At 40.3% G+C, this 25683-nt stretch overlaps 1 protein-coding gene across 7 annotated transcripts in view; it reads right to left on the reverse strand.

Annotated features, from left to right (window-relative positions):
* rasal2 (RAS protein activator like 2) overlaps positions 1–25683 on the reverse strand; it is a 150474-nt gene that overhangs the window by 34908 nt on the left and 89883 nt on the right. For 5 of the 7 annotated variants that reach the window (XM_052128707.1, XM_052128706.1, XM_052128704.1 and 2 more), the window contains 2 exons: positions 18434–18543; positions 15656–15768 (listed from right to left, as the gene is read on the reverse strand). In XM_052128707.1, coding sequence (XP_051984667.1) covers positions 15656–15768; positions 18434–18543 — 223 coding nt within the window. The remainder of the gene's footprint in view (positions 1–15655; positions 15769–18433; positions 18544–25683) is intronic. The other 2 variants (XM_052128703.1, XM_052128705.1) reach the window with 1 other exon arrangement.

The following is a 25683-nucleotide window of genomic DNA, read 5'->3' on the forward strand; positions in this document are numbered from 1 at the left end:
CGCTATGGCAAACAGCACGCCTTGTTTCTCATTCATCTTTGATATAAAGCATTTTATGTACTGATTCCATTTATATTTAGTCTTTTCCCTCCAAAATGTTTGTTTTTAGTGGCAAGAAAAGAGATTCACTGTCAACAGCAATGGAATGACATCCGTGAATGTCATTTATAAACGTTACTAGGCAACCAGTAGTGGGAACACCCACTAGCGACTTCACCGCCAGCCACTGGCGACTTGCAGCGACAAAGTCGCTGGCAGTGTGTACGCAGCTTAAGGCCTGCAGAGCGACTTCCGCCTATGTTGGCCGCGCCTATTCCGCCGCCGGCCAAGCCGCATCTGCTCTGCACTCAATGGCCGTTTTACAGATCCTACAAGCAGACCTTCTTCGGGAGTGGGATGAGAAAGGCAGGCACCCAGAGGCTGTTACTGATCTACTGGCGCGACAGACCTGCGCCCTCGGCTACCAAAGCTGCAGCCCAAGCTCTAGGGAAGTGCATGGCCTCGCTGACTGTGACCGAGAGACACTTATGGCTAACACTAGCCGACATGGGAGAAGCAGAGCTCCCACGTTCCTCAACGCACCGCTCTCTCCGACCGGTCTCTTCGGCTCCGCGGTGAGTGGCATTGTTGACCGCTTCTCAGAAGTCCAGAAAGCCACCCAAGCCATGAACCTCTTCCTGCCGCGTCGCGCTAAGCTCCTCTGCAGGCCGCTCACGTGATCAGCCTCCTGCACGAGCCTCTTCACAGCGCCCAGTTCAACAAACTCAGACTTCTCAGCGTCGACAGGGCGGCCGCCCTCGATCAGCGCTCAGACAGCCGCCGCGAGACCGCCGCCCCAGCGGGCCTCGATTTAAGGTAGCGCTGAAACCAGAGCAACCGAAGTCTTCTTAACTTTGTTGAACAAGCGACGGCTCAGTCCGCCGCGGCGGACCACCGTCAAAGCTTTGCCCCTGTCAGTCCCCTTCTCTCAGGCTACTACAGTGGTGAATTTAGCAGCCAACAAGCCGGTGACACTGCCCGCTTGCCTGCACTCAAACGCCGTTTTCACGGCGACCCAAATAAATCTTTAAAGAGCAAACATGTCTTATGTGTAGAAAAAGTGCCCACAACCCAGTGTTCAGCCCTACACACAAGCATAACACATCCCGTGCCCCTATCAGAGCACGCTCTCATAAAGCGATTCACGAACGGCTCGGCGTCAGAGTCAATGAAGGCGCCCACAAATGCGTCGTGCGTGCCCATTCTCTGCCGGCTCTGTCACACGACCAGCCCTATGTGTAGAAAATGTGCCCACAATCCAGTGTTCACTTCTGCACACAAGCACTGCATGTCTCGTGTCCCCACCAGAGCACGCTCACATAAAGCGATTACTGAACCGCTCGAGCGTCAGAGTCAATGAAAGCGCCCACAAATGCGTCGTGCGCCCATTCTCTGCCCGCTCTGTTACACGGCCAGCAACCATTCCTCTGTGTGTAAGTCCCGTGCCCATGACTATGCTTGAGCATCACGTAACAGATGTGACTCTTTCCCCATTCATTCCAATCGGAAGTCACTCACAAAACAGCCTGTTCATGCTGTCTGCAAGCAATCATGCATGAACACACTAAACGCAGCTCACACATTTTGTTCACGCTCTGTGTGCGGCAATCAGAGCGAATTGGCCATTCACCCTCTAGCGCTACGCTTCAAAGCGTGGGAAGCTATTCCAGGGATATCCAAGTGGGTGTTAAGCACAATACAACAGGGCTATTTGCTACAGTTCGATCGCCGCCCCTCGCTTCAGAGCTGGCTCGAAACCACTGTGAACACGGAAGCAGCGTGCATGCTTCGTTCAGAAATAGCAAGCCTTCTGTGCAAAAGTGCCATAGAAAAATTGCCACCCTCTCTGAGCGAAGTCGGGGCTTTACAGCCGTTATTTTCTTGTTCCCAAGAAAGACGGCGGCCTCAGACCCATATTAGATCTCAGGGTTTTGAACAAGGTGCTTGCAAAAGACCGCTCAAAATGCTTACAATCAGGAAACTCCTCGCAGCATGTACGCCAGGGGACTGGTTTATTTCTCTCGATCTGAAAGATGCATACTTTCAGATTCAGATAAATCCCGTCACAGGCCATTCTTGAGATTCAGCCGACGGCCAGGTTTATCAATACACCGTCCTTCTGTTCGGCCTGTCCTTAGCACCCGTACTTTCACGAAGTGCATGGATCGCGGCGCCGCACCTCTGCAGAGTCAGGGTTTGCGAATTCTGAGCTATTTGGATGACTGGCTGATTATGGCTCAGTCACATATGGAGCTTCTGTCTCACAGAGCAGTTCTCCTCAGCCATCTGAACAGTTTGGGTCTTGCAGTCAATTGGACCAAGAGCTCACTACAGCCCAGTCAGACCATTTCCTTCCTGGGAATAGAACTAGACTCCGTGGCAATGACGGCTCGCTTATCTACACAGCGCGCACGCCGTGTTCAGCGACTAGCCGCATCTTTTCAGATGAACAGCCTCACACCTCTGAAGAAATTCCAGAGAGTGCTAGGTTACATGGCCACAGCCGCAGCAGTACTTCAGCTGGGTTTACTGCACATGCGCCCGCTTCAGCATTATGTATATCAGCTCTGCAGCCCTGGACAGTGGCCGAATGGTATCAGCGGGGAGTGACAATGGGAGCTGTATCTCGCCGAAAAGTCATCTCGACAGACGCGTCCAACACGGGTTGGGGCGCCGGTCTCGCGCAGGGCTCTCCGGTTTTCGGCCTATGGTCAGTTCAGGAAAAGCTCCTTCACATAAATTGTCTGGAAATGATAGCGGTCGAGTACGCCGCGGCGCTTTCTCCCGGTCATTCAGGGTCACCACGTCCTGGTCCGTTCGGACAACAGATCTGTGGTATCCTACCTAAACCGTCAGGGCGGTGTCAGATCCAGGAACCTCTTCCATCTGACAAAACGCATACTGAGTTGGTCTCAGTGCCACCTGCGCTCGCTGAGGGCGACGCACGTGCCAGGCCACCTGAACGACGGCCCAGACAGACTGTCCAGAGACAATATTCCCCCAGGGGAATGGTCCCTGCATGCTCAAACAGTCCAGACGTTATGGCACCTATTCGGCAGAGCAGAGCTAGACCTCTTTGCGTCCAAAGAGAACTCTCACTGCCCAATATTTTTCTCGAAAAGCGAGGACGCGCTGGCCCGGCCCAGACACCCGCTTTACGCCTTCCCTCCCGTCTCGCTATTGCCACAGGTAATGCAGAGGATCAGGGAAACGCGTCACTCGGTGCTCCTCATAGCCCCGCGTTGGGAGAATCAGACATGGTTCCCGGAGCTTACGCAGCTGTCACTGACAGCGCGTGGCCCATCCCAGTGAGAGCAGATCTCCTCTCTCAAGCTCAGCGGCACAATCTGGCATCCCCACCCAGAGCGCTGGGCTGCATGCGTGGGTGATCAACGACTACCCGTCGCTCTGCCAGAAGGAGTAATAAACACCATCATACACGCTAGAGCCCTTCCACGAGAAGACTCTATGCGTCAAAATGGTCTGTGTTCTCAAAATGGTGCACCGACAGAGACCTGGACCCGCGGACATGTGGGGTGTCGTCGCTGCTCAGTATTTCTACAAGAGCTGCTGGATAAGGGCAGATCCCCATCCACGCTCAAAGTGTATGTGGCAGCCGTTGCGGCGTTCGCTGAACCCCTGCACGGCCAGTCATGGGGTAAAAACGAGCTGGTCATCCGCTTCCTCAGGGGAGCTAGAAGGATGAACCCCCGCGCTCCCATCGGTTCCTATCTGGGATCTTTCTATAGTTCTCGAAACTATGAAAGCCCCCTTTCGAACCACTTCAATCCGTGGATTTGAAATACCTTTCACTCAAAACCGCTTTTCTGACTGCCCTGTCATCAGTCAAACGTGTGGGAGACCTTCACGCGCTGTCTGTCAGCTGTGTGTCTTGAGTTTGGACCAAGTGACTCCAAGGTCATTTTAAAGCCTAGACACGGCTATGTTCCCAAGGTGATCGGTACTCCTTTCAGAGCACAGGTCATTTCACTATCGGCGCTGCCAGCATCCGATCATGAACGCGACGCCAATCTCCTTTGCCCGGTCAGAGCACTGAGATCGTATACTGCGCGCTCCGCTGCTTTCAGACGCTCCGAGCAGCTTTTGTTTCGTTCGAGGGCGCACCAAAGGTCTCGCCGCCTCGAAACAGACACTATCTAGATGGATAGTGGACGCTATTGCTGCTGCATACGGCGTCAAAAGACCTGCCATGCCCGTTGGGCATTAGGGCTCACTCCACTAGAGGCATGGCATCCTCGTGGGCATGGTCCAGCGGGATTTCCATTCACGACATATGTGTGGCAGCGGGATGGACTTCCCCTCCACCTTTGTCAGATTTTACAATATGGAAGTGCCCGCTCTGCAGGCAAAACTACTAGCGGTTTAATACGCTACAGCTCCCCTGGTGAGCTGCACTGATGGGACGCATTCCACACAGACCGGCACCGCCGCTCTGTCGTTCCCTTCCCACTATGTGCTTATGTATTACACAATCAATGACCCGCATTCTTGCCGGCCAAATATTATTTCCCCACTCATAAGGGCTCCCCGGGTCCCCCTTAATTCCCTGGGGCTCATACAGTGGATGCTTGGCGACGCGGCGTTGACAATGGGTTCCCATAGCGTAAGCTAGCTTACGCTAATATGAGAGAACCTCTCGTAAGAGAACGTATCGGTTACCTAACGTAACCTCGGTTCTCTCTAGATGAGGGAACGAGTATTGCGTAGCCGGCCGTGCTTTCGCGCCACGGCGACTTTTTCGCTTCAGTCAATGAAAACCAGGGTTCCAGCCTACGAACTACGCTTATATGCACTCTAGTCACGCCCATTTTGGCGGGCTTTGATGCAGTGAGCGTGCGGACGCCTCTCATTGGATGCGAGTTCGCCCAAGCTCGTCTATAGGCTGCAGCAGTTGCCACAGAGCAACCTATGAGCTCGCTAGCTAGCCCGCTCAAGGTCTGCAGCTGCCGCACTGCGTTGACAATGGATACAAAAATTAAGGATAATTTTTTGGCTTCAATATCTCAGAAAAGATTAATCTTTCCCGTAGCGTAAGCTAGCTTACGCAATACTCGTTCCCTCATCTAGAGAGAACCGAGGTTACGTTAGGTAACCGATACGTTCTACAGTCTGAACTGCAAGGTTCAACAATACAACAGCACCATCTAGAGTTAAAATGAAAAAAAAAAAAAAAAAGAAAAACACTGACTCTGCGTGGAGTTTCTTTTGCAACATGACTAGGCTATTTATGGAGATGAACACCTCAAACGCAGGTTTAAAACATTGACATAGAAAAGCCAATGTGTTATTATTGTCAAGGGACAATAAATCAGTAATTTAAGACAACTAAAGGTGGTTTGATAATTAATTTGTTTATAACTAATCGCTGCACTGGAGAATTGCATTGCCGACAAGGTGGAGAGGATGCTAACATTAGCTGTTAAAATGGTTAGAACAGTGCTATAAAGTCAAGGATGGAAACTGCTTACCTTTCCTCTTAATACACCGGTTTGAATACAAAAAAAGTCACTTATAAATTTGTGAAGATCCGTTAAGGTTTTTTTTTTTCTTCTCAGGGTTGGGGCATCCAAATTGTTACAGTCAGAATATTAAATCAATCATTAATGCCAACCTTATATGAATATGCTGCCTGAGTTTTGCATGCTTCATAAGACCAAGCACGATCACAGTACATTGCATGAATGCACGTACAGAGGAACAGTTTTATAGTGTTACATGTAATAGTTTTTTTTGTATAAAGTTTCCCAAAGTTTTCTCCATACTGACAAAATGAACTTCTGTACAAGCTTCCTAATTTTATGATGTAGTTATGTACAAAAACAAACTAAGCATGGTCAAATACCTGTATATCCATCTTAAATAAATCTGCTATTCATGAGAGGGCACATTGTTATATAATACAGTGTGTTCATGTGAGGGCACATATACTATAGACAATGCCATAAACTTAAGACTTTAGATCAAAATGTCATTAAGATCACAAGATCAATAAGCATATATTTAGTCATGAGTCAAAATGTTTAACTTGTAATGTAGGTGCATTTTAAGTTGTAGCTTTAACCCAGGAGCTTCCGATAGACAAACTACCTCAATAGTTTCAGCCAGAAAGTTTGTCAGACTGAACAGTTTACCATTTCTTTTACAAAAGATCTCATGGTGCGCCAGGTCCCAGCACAGCATATTTTCCAACCAGCTGCTCTCCATAAGACACAGTCATGAATTTAAAAGAAGACTAGCTTTGCTATGCAAGTAAGACCCAAACCCTTTACTTACACTGTGACAGTTGGGCAATCTTCAGTTGGTCGATTGATATGGGTTTTTTAAATGGCAGATGCCGATAAAGACATCTAGAGAGCTGGGAGGCCAATCAGCATTATAATGCAGATGTATTTAATACAATTTAATGATAAATAATAAGATGCACACAAAATAGAGCAGAACACTTGAGTTCGGAAAGTAAAAATCTGGTTAATTTTCTCAATTGACAAATTGAATTTTAATGATAACTTATAAACCTTTAAACACAGACCTATCATATGCTCAGAGGTTGTTCATTGATGGTATATACCTCTACTGGAGCCATCAGTCTGCATTATTTCAACTTCGCTGCTTAACAAAAAAATGTCTTGGTATGTGCACGAGTAGTCGAATATTCGAGTATTCGTTCTGCAATAATTATGTGAAAAGTAAAAATGCTATTCGAATTTTACAAAGTTTTGCTTTGCTGGCCATATATACAGTGAGATGCATTTTAAATCCTGAACACACAAACTAAAACTGGCAGTTATAAGAAAATGCACTGGGTTGCACTGTTGAGAGTGGACACAATTTGATCACATTTGATGAGCAAACCGTTCTGTCAGTATGTTTAGATGTACACCAAAAAGTTGGTTATTGCGAGAATGTGGCATACTATGAGAAAGCTGGTCTCCAGTTTAAATGTACTGGATAAGCGGCGTACTCTTTACTCCCATATATTTGCAACTCGTCAGAAAGCAGCGTCCCTGTTGCAATGTCATCCCTGCAACGCTTCTGTAAACAACATACATGGCATCCGAGAAAGACTATGCTAGGGAAGGTAAGGGACATTCCATCATTTAAACTGGTGTGTATAAATGAGTATAGTTTACTGAGCACATGGATATGCTTGTTTTTCTCAACAAAAACATGACATGAGATACAATATAAACATAACTATTTTATGTTGAGTGTTTATATTCGTCCTGTTCACTAATTGCTTCAGTCTACTTTATTAGCGGTTTATTTTTCTTCGCTTTGCATGTTTAAATGCTTTAATTCTATACATTATTGATGAATGCCCATCCCTAATTGGTTAAATAGAAGAATTCCTGCAGAATGACTACACTATCCATGATCCAGCAAAGAAAGATCCACCAATCAGAGAACTGCAGCCAATAAAGTGTGCCAAACAAGTTCTGAAGCAACCGCTCACTCACAACGCACTGTTAATCATGCAATCAAGTCAATCTCCCTACAATCTCAAACTACTTGTATATTTGACAATTTGACAGTAGCAATACAACGTATATATATTTAGTTTCTATACTTATAGTAACCAACTTTAAATTAATAGTTTTATATTTTCTATTGTTTTTAATTAGGTTACATCCAGGGTCTGAAATTAAAACCCACCAAATGCAGGTAAAAATTGTCAGTGGCCGGTAACTCCGTCACTCTTACTAGCCACTTTGGCGGGTGACGTTTTTAGGGTTTTTCCTGCATTAAATATTCTGTGAATGTTAGGCGACTCAAAGCAAATTTAGTTGTATTTATCTTGTGCTCAGCGTTAATTAGCACTAAATATGCCTCAGAGAAAAGATCGCTAGAGCTATGGGACAATGCAGAGCAAAACTTGCTTAGTTCAGTCAGGCTTCACTTGAAATCGTGGCGGCCGGTGGAGACCATAAAATTTATATGACCCATTTGAATTCTTCAGAGAACGTTAAAGTATAAACTAGCGCTATATGGCAGAATTCAAACCTCTCAAACTGCTAGACAGCCCAAAATTATAAACCACACTGGAGACAGTGTGGTTTAGAGTGGAGACAAATACACACATCAGTTTTTAAAACACACATCATCATCCTTACTAAAATGTTTTTGTTTTTTTTTTACTGATAAATGGTATTGATTAATTTTAATCAATAACATTTTTATCTATTTTATCTATTAGGATGAATCTATTACACTTTATTTTTAAAGGTTTAAATTTGTTTAGGATTTTGTTTTTTCCTAACAAATACTATAGTTTATTTAATTTGTTTAGTTTTTTAGAAAAGACTATTTACATGAACTAAACTACAGTCATGAGGTGCCATCCATGGTCTGACCTGTGCTAATGACATTATCATTAAAATGCCACTGTTTAACAATGGTAGAACAATGGCAAACTTTCATATATAGAACAATTTAGAATTAAGGGGTCTAAAATGCAGAATTTGGTTAGCGAAAATGCTGAGTTGCTAGTGATCTTGGAACAATACAAACCACACTGGCCGGTGAGCAAAAAAGTTAGTTTCAAACCCTGGTTACGGCATTTGCAATGTTCCATAGGATTGTAGTTTGTGTCCTCATTAAAGAAGGTAAGTATGCACCTTTGTCTTTTTGTCAAATTTTCAAATATTTCTTTGCTTAAAATCAAAGTTTGTAATGTGATTCACCTTGGAGTTGGTTGGTTTGGTTCATGTCCTAGAACTCTTTTATGAAGTATTTTATGAAATCCCATTGGAAGAAATTAATGGGAAAAACACTTCCGGATCCCAGATGGCTGAAAAGGTATGCAGGCATTGTTGCACTCCATTACTTAATTTAAACGAACACTTATTGTACACTAATTTTCTAATATTAACAAACAAGCAAACAAAGAGAATTCCCCAGAAAATATGATTTATCCATTGACGTGGCTGTCGTTAGATTTGGGAATTGACATTATGTAATACCTGGCTCATATATCTGTCTATCACTAGTGTTGTTTACTCAATATTAAAGAAAAAAAACCCTAATCACTAGTAACTATCAGAGCATGTGAGTGGAGCGTGGTCTTAAGTGTGACATTACCAGAAAGCACAAGGATGAATATGATGAATATGTTAGCTTAAAAATACTGTACATTGGCAAAACATATTTCCTTGAATCCTGGCAAACACACAAAAAGTCTTTGCATCAAAACTAATAAATATGTATGATCTTGCGGATCAGTGTGTCCAAATTTGCAGATGCAACATTCTGCTTTCATGCCTCCATTGTACAATTGAACATTTGATCATTTGATTGGTAAAGATTTCCGCTGTCGCATAGAGAATTTCATAGCGGAACTCACTTAATTGACCGCCCGTTGCTTTGATTTCTGCACTGGGATAAAGTGGGACATAACTGCTGGTCAGTTTCCCAAAGCCAAATCAGCACCTTAACGATTACTAGCGTTTACAAAAAAAACCAAAAAAAAAACCAATGACACTAGATTAGTGGTTGCGGATAACATATTTCGACATCGCTTGCTGGATTCATGCGCAGAGAAAAAAAAGACATAAATGATTATAGCCTACATTAGAAAAAACTAAATGTAAAACTTTTTAAAACCTTTTTTAAGACCTGAACAAATAAAATTAATACCTTGTGTCCATAGCGAAACACAAACCCACACAATCTTAAAATAAATAATGTATCACCAATTCTTTTACTTAAACAGGCTGGGGCACACATTCATCAATGTGAATTAACACTGAAAACAGGTTATCAGTTTAAAATACTCAAGACATATTTTAACACACACACACACAAACACGCAAATTGATTGATTTATCATTATATCACTACATACAGTACAAAGTCCCCAAGCCACTGGGGCTTGCGTCAGGAAGGGAATCCACTGTAAAACCTGTGCCAAGTCGACCCCTAACGAGAGCAGCTGAAAGAAGAAGATGATATCACTACTTATAAATTAGAGGCTGACCAATATTGGATATTGCTGTTATGATAATATATTGAAAGAAAAACAATAACGGATTAATCTGACAATGGTTGTTAAAATGAATAGCCTTTATTAAATGTGTAAAATAAATTCCAAGTCTTTCCTTCCTGTGACGGGGCGAGCCAGAGAGGCTTCAAGAGTCCAAATTTTATTAAATCCCAGATGCAGTTTATTGTGTGACCATAATACCAATAACAACAAAAAAAATTTTTTTATGCATAATGCAGGACTTTTAACAATAAAAAAGACCAAAATACACCAGTGACTCATATTTAGAAATGTCCAATGTCCGTGCATCACTGCTTCCAGCTGCTCATTTAAACAGAAAGGGGAAATAAAATATGCTCTCTTACAATAATCTACAACGTCTTACAATATAAATACTTCTAACACATCATTATTCATCAACAGTGAATCATCAGTGATCCCTTGTCATAAATGTTGGGTACTCACTGATTGCGGACCCCTTTACAACCACTGGAAACAGTATCACAAGCTCCCAGAGTGCTTGGAACAGTGTTGTATCTTTTAAGGACACAGGGAAGGCATTTATTGATTTAAATCATATACTCCTTAAGTTAAATAATCACATTATTGTTTTAATCACATTATTATTGTTCTAAGATATTTAAGAATTTTTATGACCTTAAATTTGAGAAAATTGAATTTAAGAAATGTTTTGACTTTTTAAGGACCTGCGGGAACCCTGATATAAATTTTCAGGACACTATAATTTAAAGATAATTAAAAAAAAATCCAAATAACTTTACAGATCTTTATTGTAAAGGGTTTAAACAATGTTTTCCATACTTGTTCAATGAACCAATCAATAAACAATTAATTAACATGCACTGGTGGGAACGGTCGTTAAGACACTAACAGCTTACAGACGGTAGGTAATTAAGGTCACAATTAAAAAAGTTAGGACACTAAAGAGACCTTTCTACTTACTCTGAAAAACACCAAAAGAAAGATGCCCAGTGTCCCTGCTCATCTGCGTGAACGTGCTTACGCATGCTGCATGAAGGAATGAGGACTGCAGATGTGGCCAGGGCAATAAATTGCAATGTCTGTACTGTGAGATGCCTAAGACAGTGATACAGGGAGTCAGGAAGGACAGCTTATTGCCCTTGCAGTGGCAGACCACATGTAAAAACACCTGCACAGGATCGGTACATCGAGACAAGTACAGGATGGCAACAACAACTGCCTGAGTTACACCAGGAACGCACAATCCCTCCATCAGTGCTCAGGCTGTCCGCAATAGGCTGAGAGAGGCTGGACTGAGGGCTTGTATGCCTGTTGTAAGGTAGGTCTTTAACAGACATGACCAGCAACAACTTCGCCTATGGGCACAAACCCACCTTCGCTGGACCATACAGGACTGGCAAAAAGTGCTCTTCACTGACGAGCGGTTTTGTCTCACCAGGGGTGATGGTCGGACTCACGTTTATCGCTGAAGCATTACACTGAGGCCTGAACTCTGGAGCGGGATCGATTTGGAGGTGGAGGGTCCATCATGGTCTGGGGCAGTGTGTCACAGCATCATTGGACTAAGCTTGTTGTCATTACAGGCAATCTCAATGCTGGGTGTTACAGGGAAGACATCCTCCTCCCTCATGTGGTACCCTTCCTGCAGACTCAATTTGACATGACCCTCCAGGATGACAATGCCACCAGCCATACTGCTCATTCTGTGCATGATTTCCTGCAAGACAGGAATATCAGTGTTCTGCCATGGCCGGCGAAGAGCCCGGATCTCAGTCCCATTGAGTACCTCTGAGACCTGTTGGACTGGAGGGTGAGGGCTAGAGCCATTCCCCCAGAAATGTCCAGGAACTTGCAAGTGCCTTGGTGGAAGAGTGGGGTAACATCTCGGAGCAAGAACTGGCAAATCTGGTGCAGTCCATGAGGAGGACTGTTCAGGGAGACATTATTCCATTTCTGTTAGTCACATGTCTGTGAAACTTGTTCAGTTTATGTCTTAGTTGTTGAATCTTTTTCTGTTCATACAAATGTTTACACATGTTAATTTTGCTGAAAATAAAAGCAGTTGAAATTGAGAGGACGTTTTTTATATATATATATATATATATATTGGACAAAATCTCACTTTATGCAGGACAAATATTTTTTATTTTTTAAATCCATGGTTAAATCCTGCTGTACAAATATAGAGCGCATGCACAACATATTATCTTTTGATGCATATAAAGTCCAGATTCTGCTGGACTGTATGCTGCTTTAAAAATATTAAGGAAAAACAAAGGGGGCACATGGTATTTACTTATATAATAATTGAAGGGAATAGGCTATTAATCAAACAACAATACTGAAAAAGAGAAAAAAATTCACTGCTCTTTTCTCGATTACTTAATTTTAAAGCTGAACACAAAATTAGGATGAGAAATTGCTCATTTTAATTTACAGACCCCAAACTCTGATAGCATTAGATCAGTATAAATATCAAATCTACAGAGTAATCATTCCGTAGAGACTGAAAACTGAAAAACAATTGTGAATTTCACGGTTACCTGTAATATTTACCTGTAATAATGAAAACATATACCAGCCCATGTTTTCATTATTGCCATCAACAAATCGAAAAAACTTTAAAGTTGAAAAGACTGTTTTTCTGGGTCGGTTGTGTCACCCAGATCCAGTTTAAACTGAAAAGTGCAAATTTGCACGTAGGCGAGTTTCCACACCACTGCACATAGAATGTTTCATCACTTGTAGAGGCATGTTTGATGACGTGTTTAAAGTAAATGAAGGTGATTAGAACTGAAAACAAAAACAATTTTATGATATTATTTGAAGATGTTCAATGGCATATGTGCTAACAGAGAAATTTGACTGTTTACAAATTATGTAATTAGACCCAATTATCTAACAGCCATTGTAAACCAGTACAAAATAAACAGCGAGATTTTATATACTAAAACATAACAATACAATCACATAATTTCAGATTAGAGGTCGACCGATTAATCGGCCGATTTTTTGCATTTTTTTACATAATCGGCATCGGCCAATATCCAAGTATATCAAGCCGATTATTAGGCAGGCGCATGTGTTCGACGTGCACACGTGTTCGACGCACGCTGCCCCTAGAGTCATTTTCCAGCAGAGTGAGCAGACCTCATCCAGTGCCTAAGGAAGGAGCTAAGTTCCTTGGAGAAAACAGTAAGGATTAAATTTGTATAACTTCTTTATATTTAATTAAAAACTTTTGATATGTTACTGCCAACTTCGAGAAAAAACGCGACAAACGCGATAGGCGACATGACATTCGGCTACTTTGGATATTGATAGCGTAGTTGAAGTTGCATTATCACAGCAGAAGGGTTGCTATCATATCACAATAAGTAAGCAAGAATTTTGCAATTACAGACAGTGAATCTGACACTTTTATTTGTTCTGTTTGTGTGTCTTATATTTGAGAGGGTTGTCACTCAATGCAGAGAAATAAGTAATAAAAAATATACCAACGCGCTATATGCTATTGAAGGACTGGCTTTGGTAAGCTCGGACGTTATCGGTTCTGCTGTCGGTACTGGAGAAATTAAGAAAATACATTTATTATTGCTATAAAGAGAAAGTTATTTTATCTCGCCAGCCATTTCTATGTATAATAATTCTATGAAACCATTTGTCTGTGATGCAATTTAGCTATTCGCTGTCAGAGAGAGAGAGAGATCTCGCGCACAGCGAGCACAACACAGCCCTGCAAAATGAGTGACAGAACTAAACATTCAAACGTAGCCTGGTTACACTTTAGATCTGTGATTATTAGTCTGATTTTATTTTATATTTCGCCTTCCAAAGATTATAAAAAGAATATTTATACATAAGCCACATTCTGTCTAGCACAATTTCCTTCCCTTCACAGCGGTGCACTGACATTTCTCCCTAAAACTCAAACTTAACGTCAGAATCAGCACGATCGGTGATTGTTGTAAAATGCAGTCTAGCTACTGTTGCTAAATTGCGGGACGCGTTTAATAATAAAAAGAGCGCAAGAGACACCGTTCCCAAGGCAGCGCGCGCTCCGAAACACACCGCAACGAGACAAGCTAGGCTATTTTGGGTTTCATGTGGGCGTCTAAACGATCAACAATACACAAAAATATGTCTAAACGACCGGCTTGGAGATTCACTTAAACACAGTTTATGTCTTAAATGGACGTAGTTATGGAAATAGTTGGGAGAAAATATGCTGCATCAGGAGTCTATTAGATCTGAACTTGGTCTTAAAGGGGAAGCAGTCTAATCAACATGCTGATGACTGAGCCATTACTGCGAATCAAACAACAAAAGGCAAAGAGAAAATCACTTACAGCTCTTGAATGAATAACTTCTGCATTAATAAGCATTAATCTATCTATGATAAACTATGCAGTGTTATTTTACAATTGATTACTTTATTAGATTTCTTTTTAGACCACACCTGAACAGTAATGTTAGTACACCTTCCTGAAATTAAATCACTGTGCCTATATAACATTTATCTTTGTTTAAAATATATATATATATATATATATATATATATATATATATATATATATATATATATATATATATATATATATATTATAACAAAAAGAACCGTTAAGAAAACCGTTAAAGTACCGGATCGATAAGCAGTATCGGTAAGATAGTAATACCATTAAAACCTTAACGATACCCATCCCTAGTTATGCCTGTGCTTCTCTTGGATGCTCTGAATATTGGATTACGTGTCTGGATTGCCCCTTAATTAAAGCTGCATTTGGATCTCAACCTTCGTGTCTCGGAGCAGTTCGTAACACCTGCTTTGTTTATTTTATATATTTGTTATACATTATTTATACAATATGTTTTTACATTATACATTTTTAATTTAAGTGTCAAGTGTTCAATAAATGTATTTGTTGAGAAATTTTGTCTATCTTAAGTAATTATTTGTGTTACATTTTATCTTTCAAATAAAAGGTTCAAATAAGAGGTTAAAAACAAGCACATATTGGCCAAATATCAGCCAAAATAAATCGGCAGCATTAATCGGCCATCGGCCGACCCGGATTTCAAAAGATCGGCATCGGCATCGGCCTGAAAAAATATCGGTCGACCTCTATTTCAGATGTGTATGTTACTAAGCATTTCGTAATTGAACAAATGTCATCATATAGCCTGTATGTCACCAAGATGGGCACCTCAGTCCATGTGGGCAAAGTGGCATTTGCTCGGGCGTGTGTGCATGTCTCAATTATACTACAGAGAAATTTCATGTTGGAGTGGAATTTGAGCAAACTTTTTTACAGGTGAACGTGAGTGCACGCGCATGGAGCGGGGTGTCACACCGCTCCGCTTCGCTCAAATGCTCTGGTAACTATTAACCATAAAAGAGTCAGAAAAAATATATATTTGACCAGTATAATACAATGTCACATTGCCAGAAAAATGGCTTTGAATCTATTATCCAAAAGGTAAATATTCTTTCACAGTTGAAATCTGGGTGGAGACACAGAGTCACAATGATTGAGGGAAAATGAATGTAGTATTAATTTCAATTAAACACCACTCTGTGTAAACTCTTGAGAAAAAACCCAGCAAAAGCTGTACCTGTCGTTTTCTGTAGGTCGCAGTGATGGTAGTCTAAAGCTTGTGTTGCGGTCAAGCTTTGTCTGACTCTTTGTCCTTTTGATGGATCCTTTCAGTCGTTTACTTAAGAACCCCTGCGAGGTAGAAAAGGAAAGAAAGTCAGATGAGTTGCTTTTAGAAACTCATGTTCTTAGTGAGTCAGTAAATGATGGACTGAGAATGCCTATGTGCGACTGTGCCCTGCATGACTCTTGCTCATGGTTAAGTGTCTGTACTATGCACTGCATATGACTGAAATGTGATGATCAATTATGCATGGAGAACCCGAGGAGTGAACACTACCATCACATTGAAGCATACAGTAACTTCACAAAGACTTCTGTAATCTTTCAAAAGCATGTTTCATGCTTTCGACAGACATATCAGCCTATCTTGGCCATTAAAATGCACTCGCAGAGTAATAAAATGCAGCCAAAGCTGGCTGGATGGTTTAACGTCTGCATGAAGCACAGTTAGTGTTTGCACAACATCTAGAAGGAAAACATATAAGTCGGTGAGTTCAAAAGGCCACCTGCATATTTTTTGTGAGTAATAAAAGGCTCTACTTACAAGGGTGTTCAAAACAGGAAAAATAAAAAGTACTGTGGCAGGGCGGAGGGCGGGGCCGGGTCGTGATTCTACCAACCCGGTCCCTTATCAGGCTAATCAAGCATCCGAGAGGGATAAAGGCAGAATGCGGAGGATTGTGCGGGAGAGAGAGATAGTTTACGGACATGCCCGTCATATGTGTGTTGTTGTCTTTTAAGTTTATAATTAAAATATTGTTTATACAGTCATATCGGTGCAAATTCTGAAGAAAAGAGGAAGGAGGAGGAGGAAACAGAACACTTCTTTATGGACATGCAGTGTAGTAATCACAGAGGGTATGCTTAGTGACTATTAGGGTTGCAGCAGTATACCGGTTTCACGGTATACCACGGTATGAAAATTGCCGGTTATCATACCATGTACATTTGCTTATCTACGGTATTGAGAAAAAAATGCAACCGGACGGAGAATCCTCCTTTCCTCCTCGTCTGCCTGTCAGACTCGTCAACTTGCACCACACCCTCAAAAAGGAGACTTTTTTTTTTACACATACTTCAATTTAAAAAAAATGGTTTCAAGTTTCAATTATAATAAAGTGTTCATTTTAAGGGTCATTGTAACTGATAATAGTAATTGTGTAATACCGTATACCGTGAAACCGTGATATTTTCTGAGACGGTTATCATACTGTGAAAATCTCATACCATTGCAACTAGAAGCTATGTATTTAAATCCAGTGCAATGATGATATGAACTGTCTAAAACACAGGGCAGGGAATGTAAGTGGATTTGCCCTGTTCAGATCAGTGATAGCCAGTAGGTGACCATTTGGCTACTAAAAGGGCCATTAGCAGAGAAAAAGAGCAAGACAGAGAGAAATCATGTGATGAATTAGTAAATTAGGAGCAGATATTCATCTTACATAAAAAAAAATACAACTTTAAGATCAATAGATGAAATTGAGGGAAGCAAATTTTTTTTAGTCTATATTTTTACAGAACAGTAATATGGGGGTAGCGTAATAAAGGCTAATAAGATAAGGATAAATAGAGAGGGAAATTACAGGAAACAAGAATGAGACAGATCAGAGAGGATTTGAGGGCAGGAAGTCTGTTTACTTCCCATTTGGAAGACAGTAAAGAGAAATGCACTCACACATACAAATAAATCATGTGATGACAGGTTATTTCTTAAAGAATCTCTGAGTTCAATACAAGTTATGCACAGTTGATAGCATTTGTGGCATAATGTCCATTCAATGGGACAAATTCAGGGTATAGTGCAGGCTTTAAAGCAGTATTCACATACTTCATTTATTAATTATATGCTGCCTCAACAGAGCCATTTAATCCCACATGCTAATAAATGTCCTCATATAATATCAAATTACTTTTGATAAATCTGCAATGAGTACTTAAGGAAACGAATGAAATGATCAATCAGTGTGCTTGTTCTGTCTTGATTTTTTTTATACTTTATTATCATTATATATTATTATAATGAATCACTTATAAACCAAAGCCCAGAAATGCTTGGGGTATAAATATCTGCCTTGGCCCACTTCCTGACTGGATAAAAATATCATCAAACAATTTGTAAAGCATCTCATAGGTATAGACTGCTCACAATATATTTTGTTTTACAATACTTGTGTTGGCAAGAGCGCTTGTTCATTGTTCAAACATTATGTTTACTGCAGCATTGAAAAGATTGCTTTGTATATGTTCAAAAGCATGTTTGCCTTTAGACATACAGTACATGTAATATATAAATTGCCGATTTCAGTTTTGAGCAAACTCTGATTGAAACAACTCTGTCCCCACACAGGAATTTGCCTGGAATAAGGAAAACCATCCGTGGCTGACAATAAACGGAGAAGGACTGCGCATCACTAATCAGGGGCTCAGGAGGGTAATTAAAGTGGGGCATTTATCCCAAGAAGGAATTCTGGTCTATTTCTACATCAGAGCTGTCTGACTATATAACAAGTCTCTTGACAGAGCTAATGACTGATGGAGTGAGCAAACAGGCGTAGGGTGCTATAATGGCACTTGAAAGAAAAAGAGAAGACATATTGGAGGCCCAAAAATCAAATAATGGCTATCTGAAGGATAAAAAGCATGGCACTGCTGACTGAGAGAGGTAGGCGGTGGCCTGTCAGATGTGATGAGTTGGTGTAATGCTGATAGGAGTGCAGGAACTGTTACTCACAGGCACTTTGAAGGGCGAGGAGTTGGGGCCATCCAGGGAGATGTTCTTCTCCGAGCTGTCCAGCCCCGTTATGCTCCTCCGCCTGGGAGAGTGCTCCGCAGATGCTTCTGCTGTGAGGGAAGAGAAAAAGGAAGGGATTTAGGGCTGTCACAATTATGAAACTTGGCTGACGATTAATTGTCAAACATGACATCATCATAAATCATGTATCATAGACTCTTATTTAAACAGACACACATTCAACATGGCCTTAACATTAATTTATCAGTAAAACAGGGTAAGATATATGCAAATTAAATACTAAATACATTTTTTCTACATAAAAATGTGTTTATGTACCATTATATAAATAAACACATATTAGAGGTCGACAAATATTGGATTCTGCTTATAGGATAATGTGTTCAAAGAAAAGCAATTGATCTGCCTTTAGTTTTTAAAATTGGTAGCCTATATTCAATGTTCTTGGTATTTCCTTCCTGTGATGGAGAGGGCCAGACAGAGGCTACAAGAGTCTTATTTTATATGCACAAATGTATGCACTTCAATGCGTCCAGCTGCTCATTCAAACAGAAAAGGGAAATAAAATGTGCACTCCTACAATGATCTATAGCATATTACAAAATAAACAATTAAAGCTTGAGTATGTAATTTCTGCGACACTATCGCCACCGAACGGATAATAATCTTTGTTTTTAAAACAGCTTTCTGAATACACCCCTTGCCTGCAGTTGTTCAAACAGTCAGATAGTCCCGCCCCAACTCACGCCATTGGCCCGGTCCTAATACCCAATCTTGCAGTCTCGGCCACTTGAGTGTGCGTGCACGTGACAGGAAGTAAGTGTTCAAGACTGTCCCATGTCTAAAACATGCCAAAGCTCTGTGCTCTTAACTCACACTAAATCGCCACTAGTGCAAATCCCGCTTCAGAGCGGTCTTTCAGGCCAAGTGTATCCCAGAGTTAATCACTTTCAGGAGCCACACTCGTCTAACCATGCGATCGGTGTATTTTCGCCATGATGACATCAAGGAAAGTTATTTATTTATTATAATCAGTTAGTGAAACATAATTGAAGCATATATTTATTTTAATATAAATTAAAGTATTCAACATTACATAACATGTTTAGGATGGCTTAATAGCAGCATCATAAATCATATTCTGTAATTATTTGTATTTATATATCTTTTTGTTATCCTTCTGGCCCAGTAATCACCTTATTTTGCTCTTGCCTAATACTGCTGGTCATTTTGGTCATTTATCAGCCAGTGAGGCATACAATATGCGGTCTAGTAAATGTTGTTTTAAAATAAAACATTTATCAACTACTACTACAGGCTATATCTCATCTTTATGTATTTAACATGTAAGTTTTAATGCTATTTATTAGGGATGCACCTATCCAATACCTCGATCAGTATCGGGTCTGATACTGAAGCTTCTAGACGGATCGGATATCAGTCCAACGAGCCCGATCCAAATCCGATACTGTGTGTTTGTCATGTCCATTAGTGTCAAGCTCCATAAATTACATAAAAGAACCATATAAACACCATTAAAGCAGTTTATATGACTCAAGCATTTTATTCAAAGCCACTTGAAGACGTGCGATATCTCTGTGAATCACAAATGCTGTGTTTATTAAGTAAATATATAGTTAGTGCAGCGCCAGCGCATTAGTGAATGGTGCTGCTCTGTTGACAAACTCACACTGGTGATGCAATTTTTAGCCTTCACAGTGGTGCACAATATTTGAACGCTACTCAAGAGCAGCATCTCAGATGTAGATGCTCAATAGTTCGGTTCACTTATAATATGCATTTAGAAGGGCACTGGAGGTGCATTTTACCAGAATTTGAATTAGAAGTGAATAAAACTACTGTGAACTTGCCTATAAAAAGACACATACAGGTCTTCCTGCTGAGTTTAGAATGTCAAAATAAAAGTGTGAGGGTTTAAAAAGTGCACAATTTAAATACATTACTGTTGCATTTAAAATGAAAAGTCAATTATAATAATATTAATAACAATTTATTATCAGTGCATCCCTACTTTTTATTTGTTGTATGAAACCACATGCTGATAAGTTGTGTAAAGCAGTCTTTGATCCTCTTATATAAATGACAAGCCAAAGCATATCATTTAAATTGTTTGTATTAGTAGCTATTAGTGGATCACACAGGTTTATAGAATAAAGATTTCATTTAAATTAAGTTTTAAGCAGTGTACTGAGAAACAAAGTAGAAATAATTTGTTATATTTCATATTTTACAGCAGATAAGGACAACACAATTTTACAGTTACGTTTTTTTATGTGCAAAGTATTGAAAATCAAAATGAATAAAAATAATGAACTTTTACAATTATTTACAATACAATACACTTCCAACAACCAGTAGTGTATTAATAAATGAAAAGATAGGTACAATTTTCAGCTATTTATTATTTTAAGTAGGCTATAACTACTTAAGGATAATAGTCTACTATAGCTACCAAAAACAATCAGTCTTCAGCTGAGTAAAAAGACAATAACAGCTGACGCAACCATAACCAACATCTCTAATTCTAAAAGCAATCAACCGGTAATCAAAAGTCATACACACACACACACACACTCGCAGTCTTCACATCTACTTGATAAGACGCAGTCTTCACATCTACTAGTGTTTGGCCACACTAGTGGCCAAACACCGGAACCATGTAAGACAAGTGGGTAAGTAGGCAAGACCAAAACTTCAAGTGGGGGTATTGGGACATGGCCACAAAGTGCACAGGCAGAGAACGTAGTTCTGATACAGGCTGATACATAGTTAGACAGGCAGGTAGGACATCCAATTATTGCATTTGGGATGAATGCACTGATTGTACGGGCCTTTTACAGGCCTGTGACTGCCACAGATAATGGATTTTTTTATTTTTTTAATCAGAACACTTGATTTATTGATTGCTGTCAGAAAGCAAAGAGACTTTCAACCAGTATAACAAAAAAAATGCTTTGATATAAATTGCATACTCCAGTTTTAAAAGAAAACATTGTTATATTTCATCAACACTATATCATCATCAATCGTTGATCATAAGTGATCACTTGCAATAAATGTCTGATATGGCTAAATGATTGCAAATTGTTCTTCAACAGCTGAAAACACTCACAGCCCCTGCAGTGCATGCATTTGTTTAATTAAATCGTATTCTTTTGAAGTTTGATAATCACATTAGGTCATATCACGATTCTGGTCTTTTCACCTAGGAATAAACTATGACTTCCTTTTAAGGCTTTAAAAACATATGAATGACATGAACATACTTAGATATCGCTCTCAATTTTAGTTTTGGTCAATTTTTCATGTACAGTTGTTTTTATATATATATAATATATTATTATATCTATATTATATTATGCAATATTTCACACGTTATTTTAATGTTCTGATTAAACCCACAAGCCCTTTTTTGTCATAAAGTAAAACGTTTGAGATTTTGTTTCATCATTTTATCACCACACAAATATAGTAAGCATGCATCTCCTCTGTCACTGCATGTCATAACACAGTGTGTATGAACCAGCAACATTTGCCATTACACAATCTCTTAACGTTAAACCGGAATGCTTTGTTATCAAAGTTTATACTCGTTCGTTTTAATTTTCGTGGGAGTTTGGCGTGAGCCTCTGTTGACAGCGTGCGCATCAGAAGCTGGTTGACCACCGCACAGTGACGCTCAGACTATGAGTTCAACTGAATGACACACAAACATAATCGACATAATCAATATAATATCGATATAGTCACTGATACATCATGATTCCCTAATATCAAAATGTGTCCCCAACTTGTTCAAACTGACTTATACTGACAAATCTTAAAAATGGAGTCTGTCTAATGAAGTCTCCTGCCTTCTGTAAATCAATGTCTCTAATAATGATGCCCAGCAGGACACTAACAGTACATCAGTCTTGCAGATTCACAAAGAGCTTGCGTCTCGCTGAAGTGCAAGTCATACAGGCTTAAAAGAGTGATTTAACCCAAAGCTTCCAATAAGTCCGCTTAATAAACCACTCATCCACCAGTAAATGTACACGCTACCTGCCGACATCAAATTCCAGATGGATGCCTTTGTGGCTCTTATATAAAACCACTCTTAATAGCTGAATGTAATATTAGTGATTTTCCTCTTAGAGTGAAGTTCATTTTTTATTTTCCCACATCATTTTATTCTGCATTTGCACAGGCCATGCAGTCTATGTGTGTCAAGGATACAGCTAGGTGCAACCTACATCTTCACTGCTTCACTTAGGCTCCCCCTTCTTGCAGATCAACCTGTAATGAGTTAATTCACCCTGAGCAATAAAAACCCAGTCCATCACTGAGCAGGAACTGCTGCAGAACTGACGCCTCAATATGTCTGCATTGAATCAGGGGACACGGTTTAAATTGTCCCTGAGGTCTTGGCCAAGATGCTCGTTCTGGTTTCACTTGCAGGCCTCAGTGAATCCATAGAACAGAGATTGAGCAGCCCATTGCTACTCAAGTTGGAAATGGAACAGTTCTTCCACTCACAATTGAGAGCTTAATACCTCCATTACAAAACACACACACAGGGATGTGCAAAACTACATGTTTTCAAAACCGGCTTACTGGGTTGTCTGAATGACTAGTTGGCTTTAAGGGTTCCAGCCCGGTCCTCCCCTTTAGTTGTCAATTAGGCAGGTTGAGGGTCATGTCCATTAGACATGTTTTTCAAAAGGTGTTCACATAGGCCAGGTTCACACAGTCATTTTTTGGGTGTCATGACAGCAGCTCGAATACTGTCTGTATAAACTAACAAACACAGTCCAGCCTGTATTCTAAATAGGGATGTGCGTAATGACTAATTTCACTGACGTTTAAACGTAAATTTACATTTGACTAGTCTAAAAAGTAAGAAACCCTCAGAAAACAGTGTTTATGCGACACATTTTAAATATTTAATATATTCCAACAGACAAATCCGACACCAAAGCAAGGGGCATTTATCTGCAGTGTGCTTGCCTTGCATTATGATCATTGTAAAATATGTACAGAAAATGACAAGCATTCACTGAAACAACATCAGCGAATACAGGCATATTTTTTTAAAACAACTGAATGAATAGATCAGGACCAATAAAGCAACCCTTATAGCCTGTTCAAAATGGATTTCAATTAAAAGTTACTTAACATATTAAAACAGTCAGGACCTTGTTGAAAATAATTAACAGGTAAGACAAATCTACGAGAGAAAAAAAATACACTGAAAAGTTGCATTGTGATCTAATATGATAGGACATTTTCCTGCACGTGCCAAGAGTGAGAGAGGGAAGAAGCATGCTCGGCATGAGGTTACATGGAACTTTGTATACATTTGCTCCAGATATCCTTTTTTATTAATTGTGTTAACTATATTTGAAATGTAACATTAACATGACAGCAATTTAATTTACATAAATGTGTAAAAAATGTTGAACAGATTAATGGAGAAACATTTAGACCACCTAGTAATTCCAGTGTCGACTAACAGCATCTGTACCGTTTAATTGACTAGACTTGCACATCACTAATTCTAACACCAGTAACAATAGTCACAGTAACTAAAGTCAATATCAAATAAGGCGGCATCTATAACACTGGCTAATCTTTTCACAATTTCTACAATTTCGGATGACACATGCCTAATTTCTCCATCTCAGTGAGTTTCTGCATTTCCAGAAGAGTGGCTCTTGCATTGTATGATGTACAGTATTAGACAAATTAAGGGGCAGTCACAATAGGTTTTCAACACACAAATTTTTGACAATGTAACGAACCCATCAGGATGTAAGGGCTTCTGGTGTATGTAAATAATATATCATAAATAACCAATAATAATATATAAAACATTTTGAAAGATATTGTCTACTCACTTTCCTGCAACAATAAAACTTGCAGCTTTGAAATATGTATGTAAAGCAGTTCAAGGGAAAGGAGGAGGCGAGAATAATAGTATAAATAGAATAATAAATAATAGTTTAATAATAAACTGAACGGAAAACACACAAACACACACACAGAGCAGCTGCATGTCATTCTCTCTCTCGAACCGTTGTCATCGGCCGCCCTTTCCCTTGCGCGCTCCCATCAGGCTGATTGGGAAACCGGGCGTGCATTGTTCCAGCCCGGTCCGCCCCTTCAGTTGTCAAGTTCAGTCCCGTTCACACAGAAAGGGTTTGCCAAAAATGCAGTTGAGAGTACTGAAAATTTACGAGCTCACTTCGGTTATACAATGTGGTTGTCCCTCTTGTAAATAACTGTACTGTGTGTGAATATAACTGTATTAAGCACTCAAATACAGGACCGAAATATGTATTCTGCTGTTTTGTGGATGAGGCCATAGAATGAGTAGTTGTATTCAAAAACAGCTGTGCTATAAAATAGTTTAACTATTTTATAACTTGGCATGTCATCTTAAAAGCTCATAGCTCAGAGAGTAATTGATTTGAAATGTTATGTTGAAGACTGTAGATATATGCTGTCATGGTATTGCTTTAAAGCATGCTGTGAGAAGTTGGGAGGATTTTTTGGGAGGGACTCCTCATTCCCTCAAAACTCACTGCAGATTAAAGTACTGAAGCTAGAAATTTTTTGTTAAAGTCACTAGTCGACCACACTTATAAACTTGTTGGATGACTACTCTACCATACTGACCCATCCCAAACACACAAACACACAGTATAGTCCACACCAACGTATCTCTCATCAAACGAACACAAGATGTAAAGCAACATCTCTTCTTTTTCTCTCTCCCCTTTACTCCCCAATTTAGAATGACCAATGCTCTATTAGTCCTTGTGGTCGTGTACTGACTCAACTCAATCCTGGTGGCGGAGGACGAATCTCATTTGCCTCTGCTTCTCAGACCATCAATACGCACATCTTATCATGTGGCTTGTTGAGCGCGTTACCGCGGAGACATAGCGCATGTGGAGGCTTCACGATATTCTCCGCAGCATCCATGGATAACTCACCACGCACCCCACCGAGAGTGAGTAACACATTATAGCGACCACGTGGAAGTTACCCCATCTGACTCCCTAACAACCGGGCCTATTTGGTTGTTTGGGAGACCTGACTGGAGTCACAAAGCAACATCTCTTAAAATCTATGCATCCGTCACACTCGCATCTGGCTCATCTCCACAGAACCAGTGATTAACAGCTAAATTTAGCTACTTGACCTGTTTTTGCAGCCGAGGA

This window comes from Xyrauchen texanus, chromosome 6 (assembly GCF_025860055.1).
Source record: "Xyrauchen texanus isolate HMW12.3.18 chromosome 6, RBS_HiC_50CHRs, whole genome shotgun sequence".
Taxonomy (NCBI): Eukaryota; Metazoa; Chordata; class Actinopteri; order Cypriniformes; family Catostomidae; genus Xyrauchen; species Xyrauchen texanus.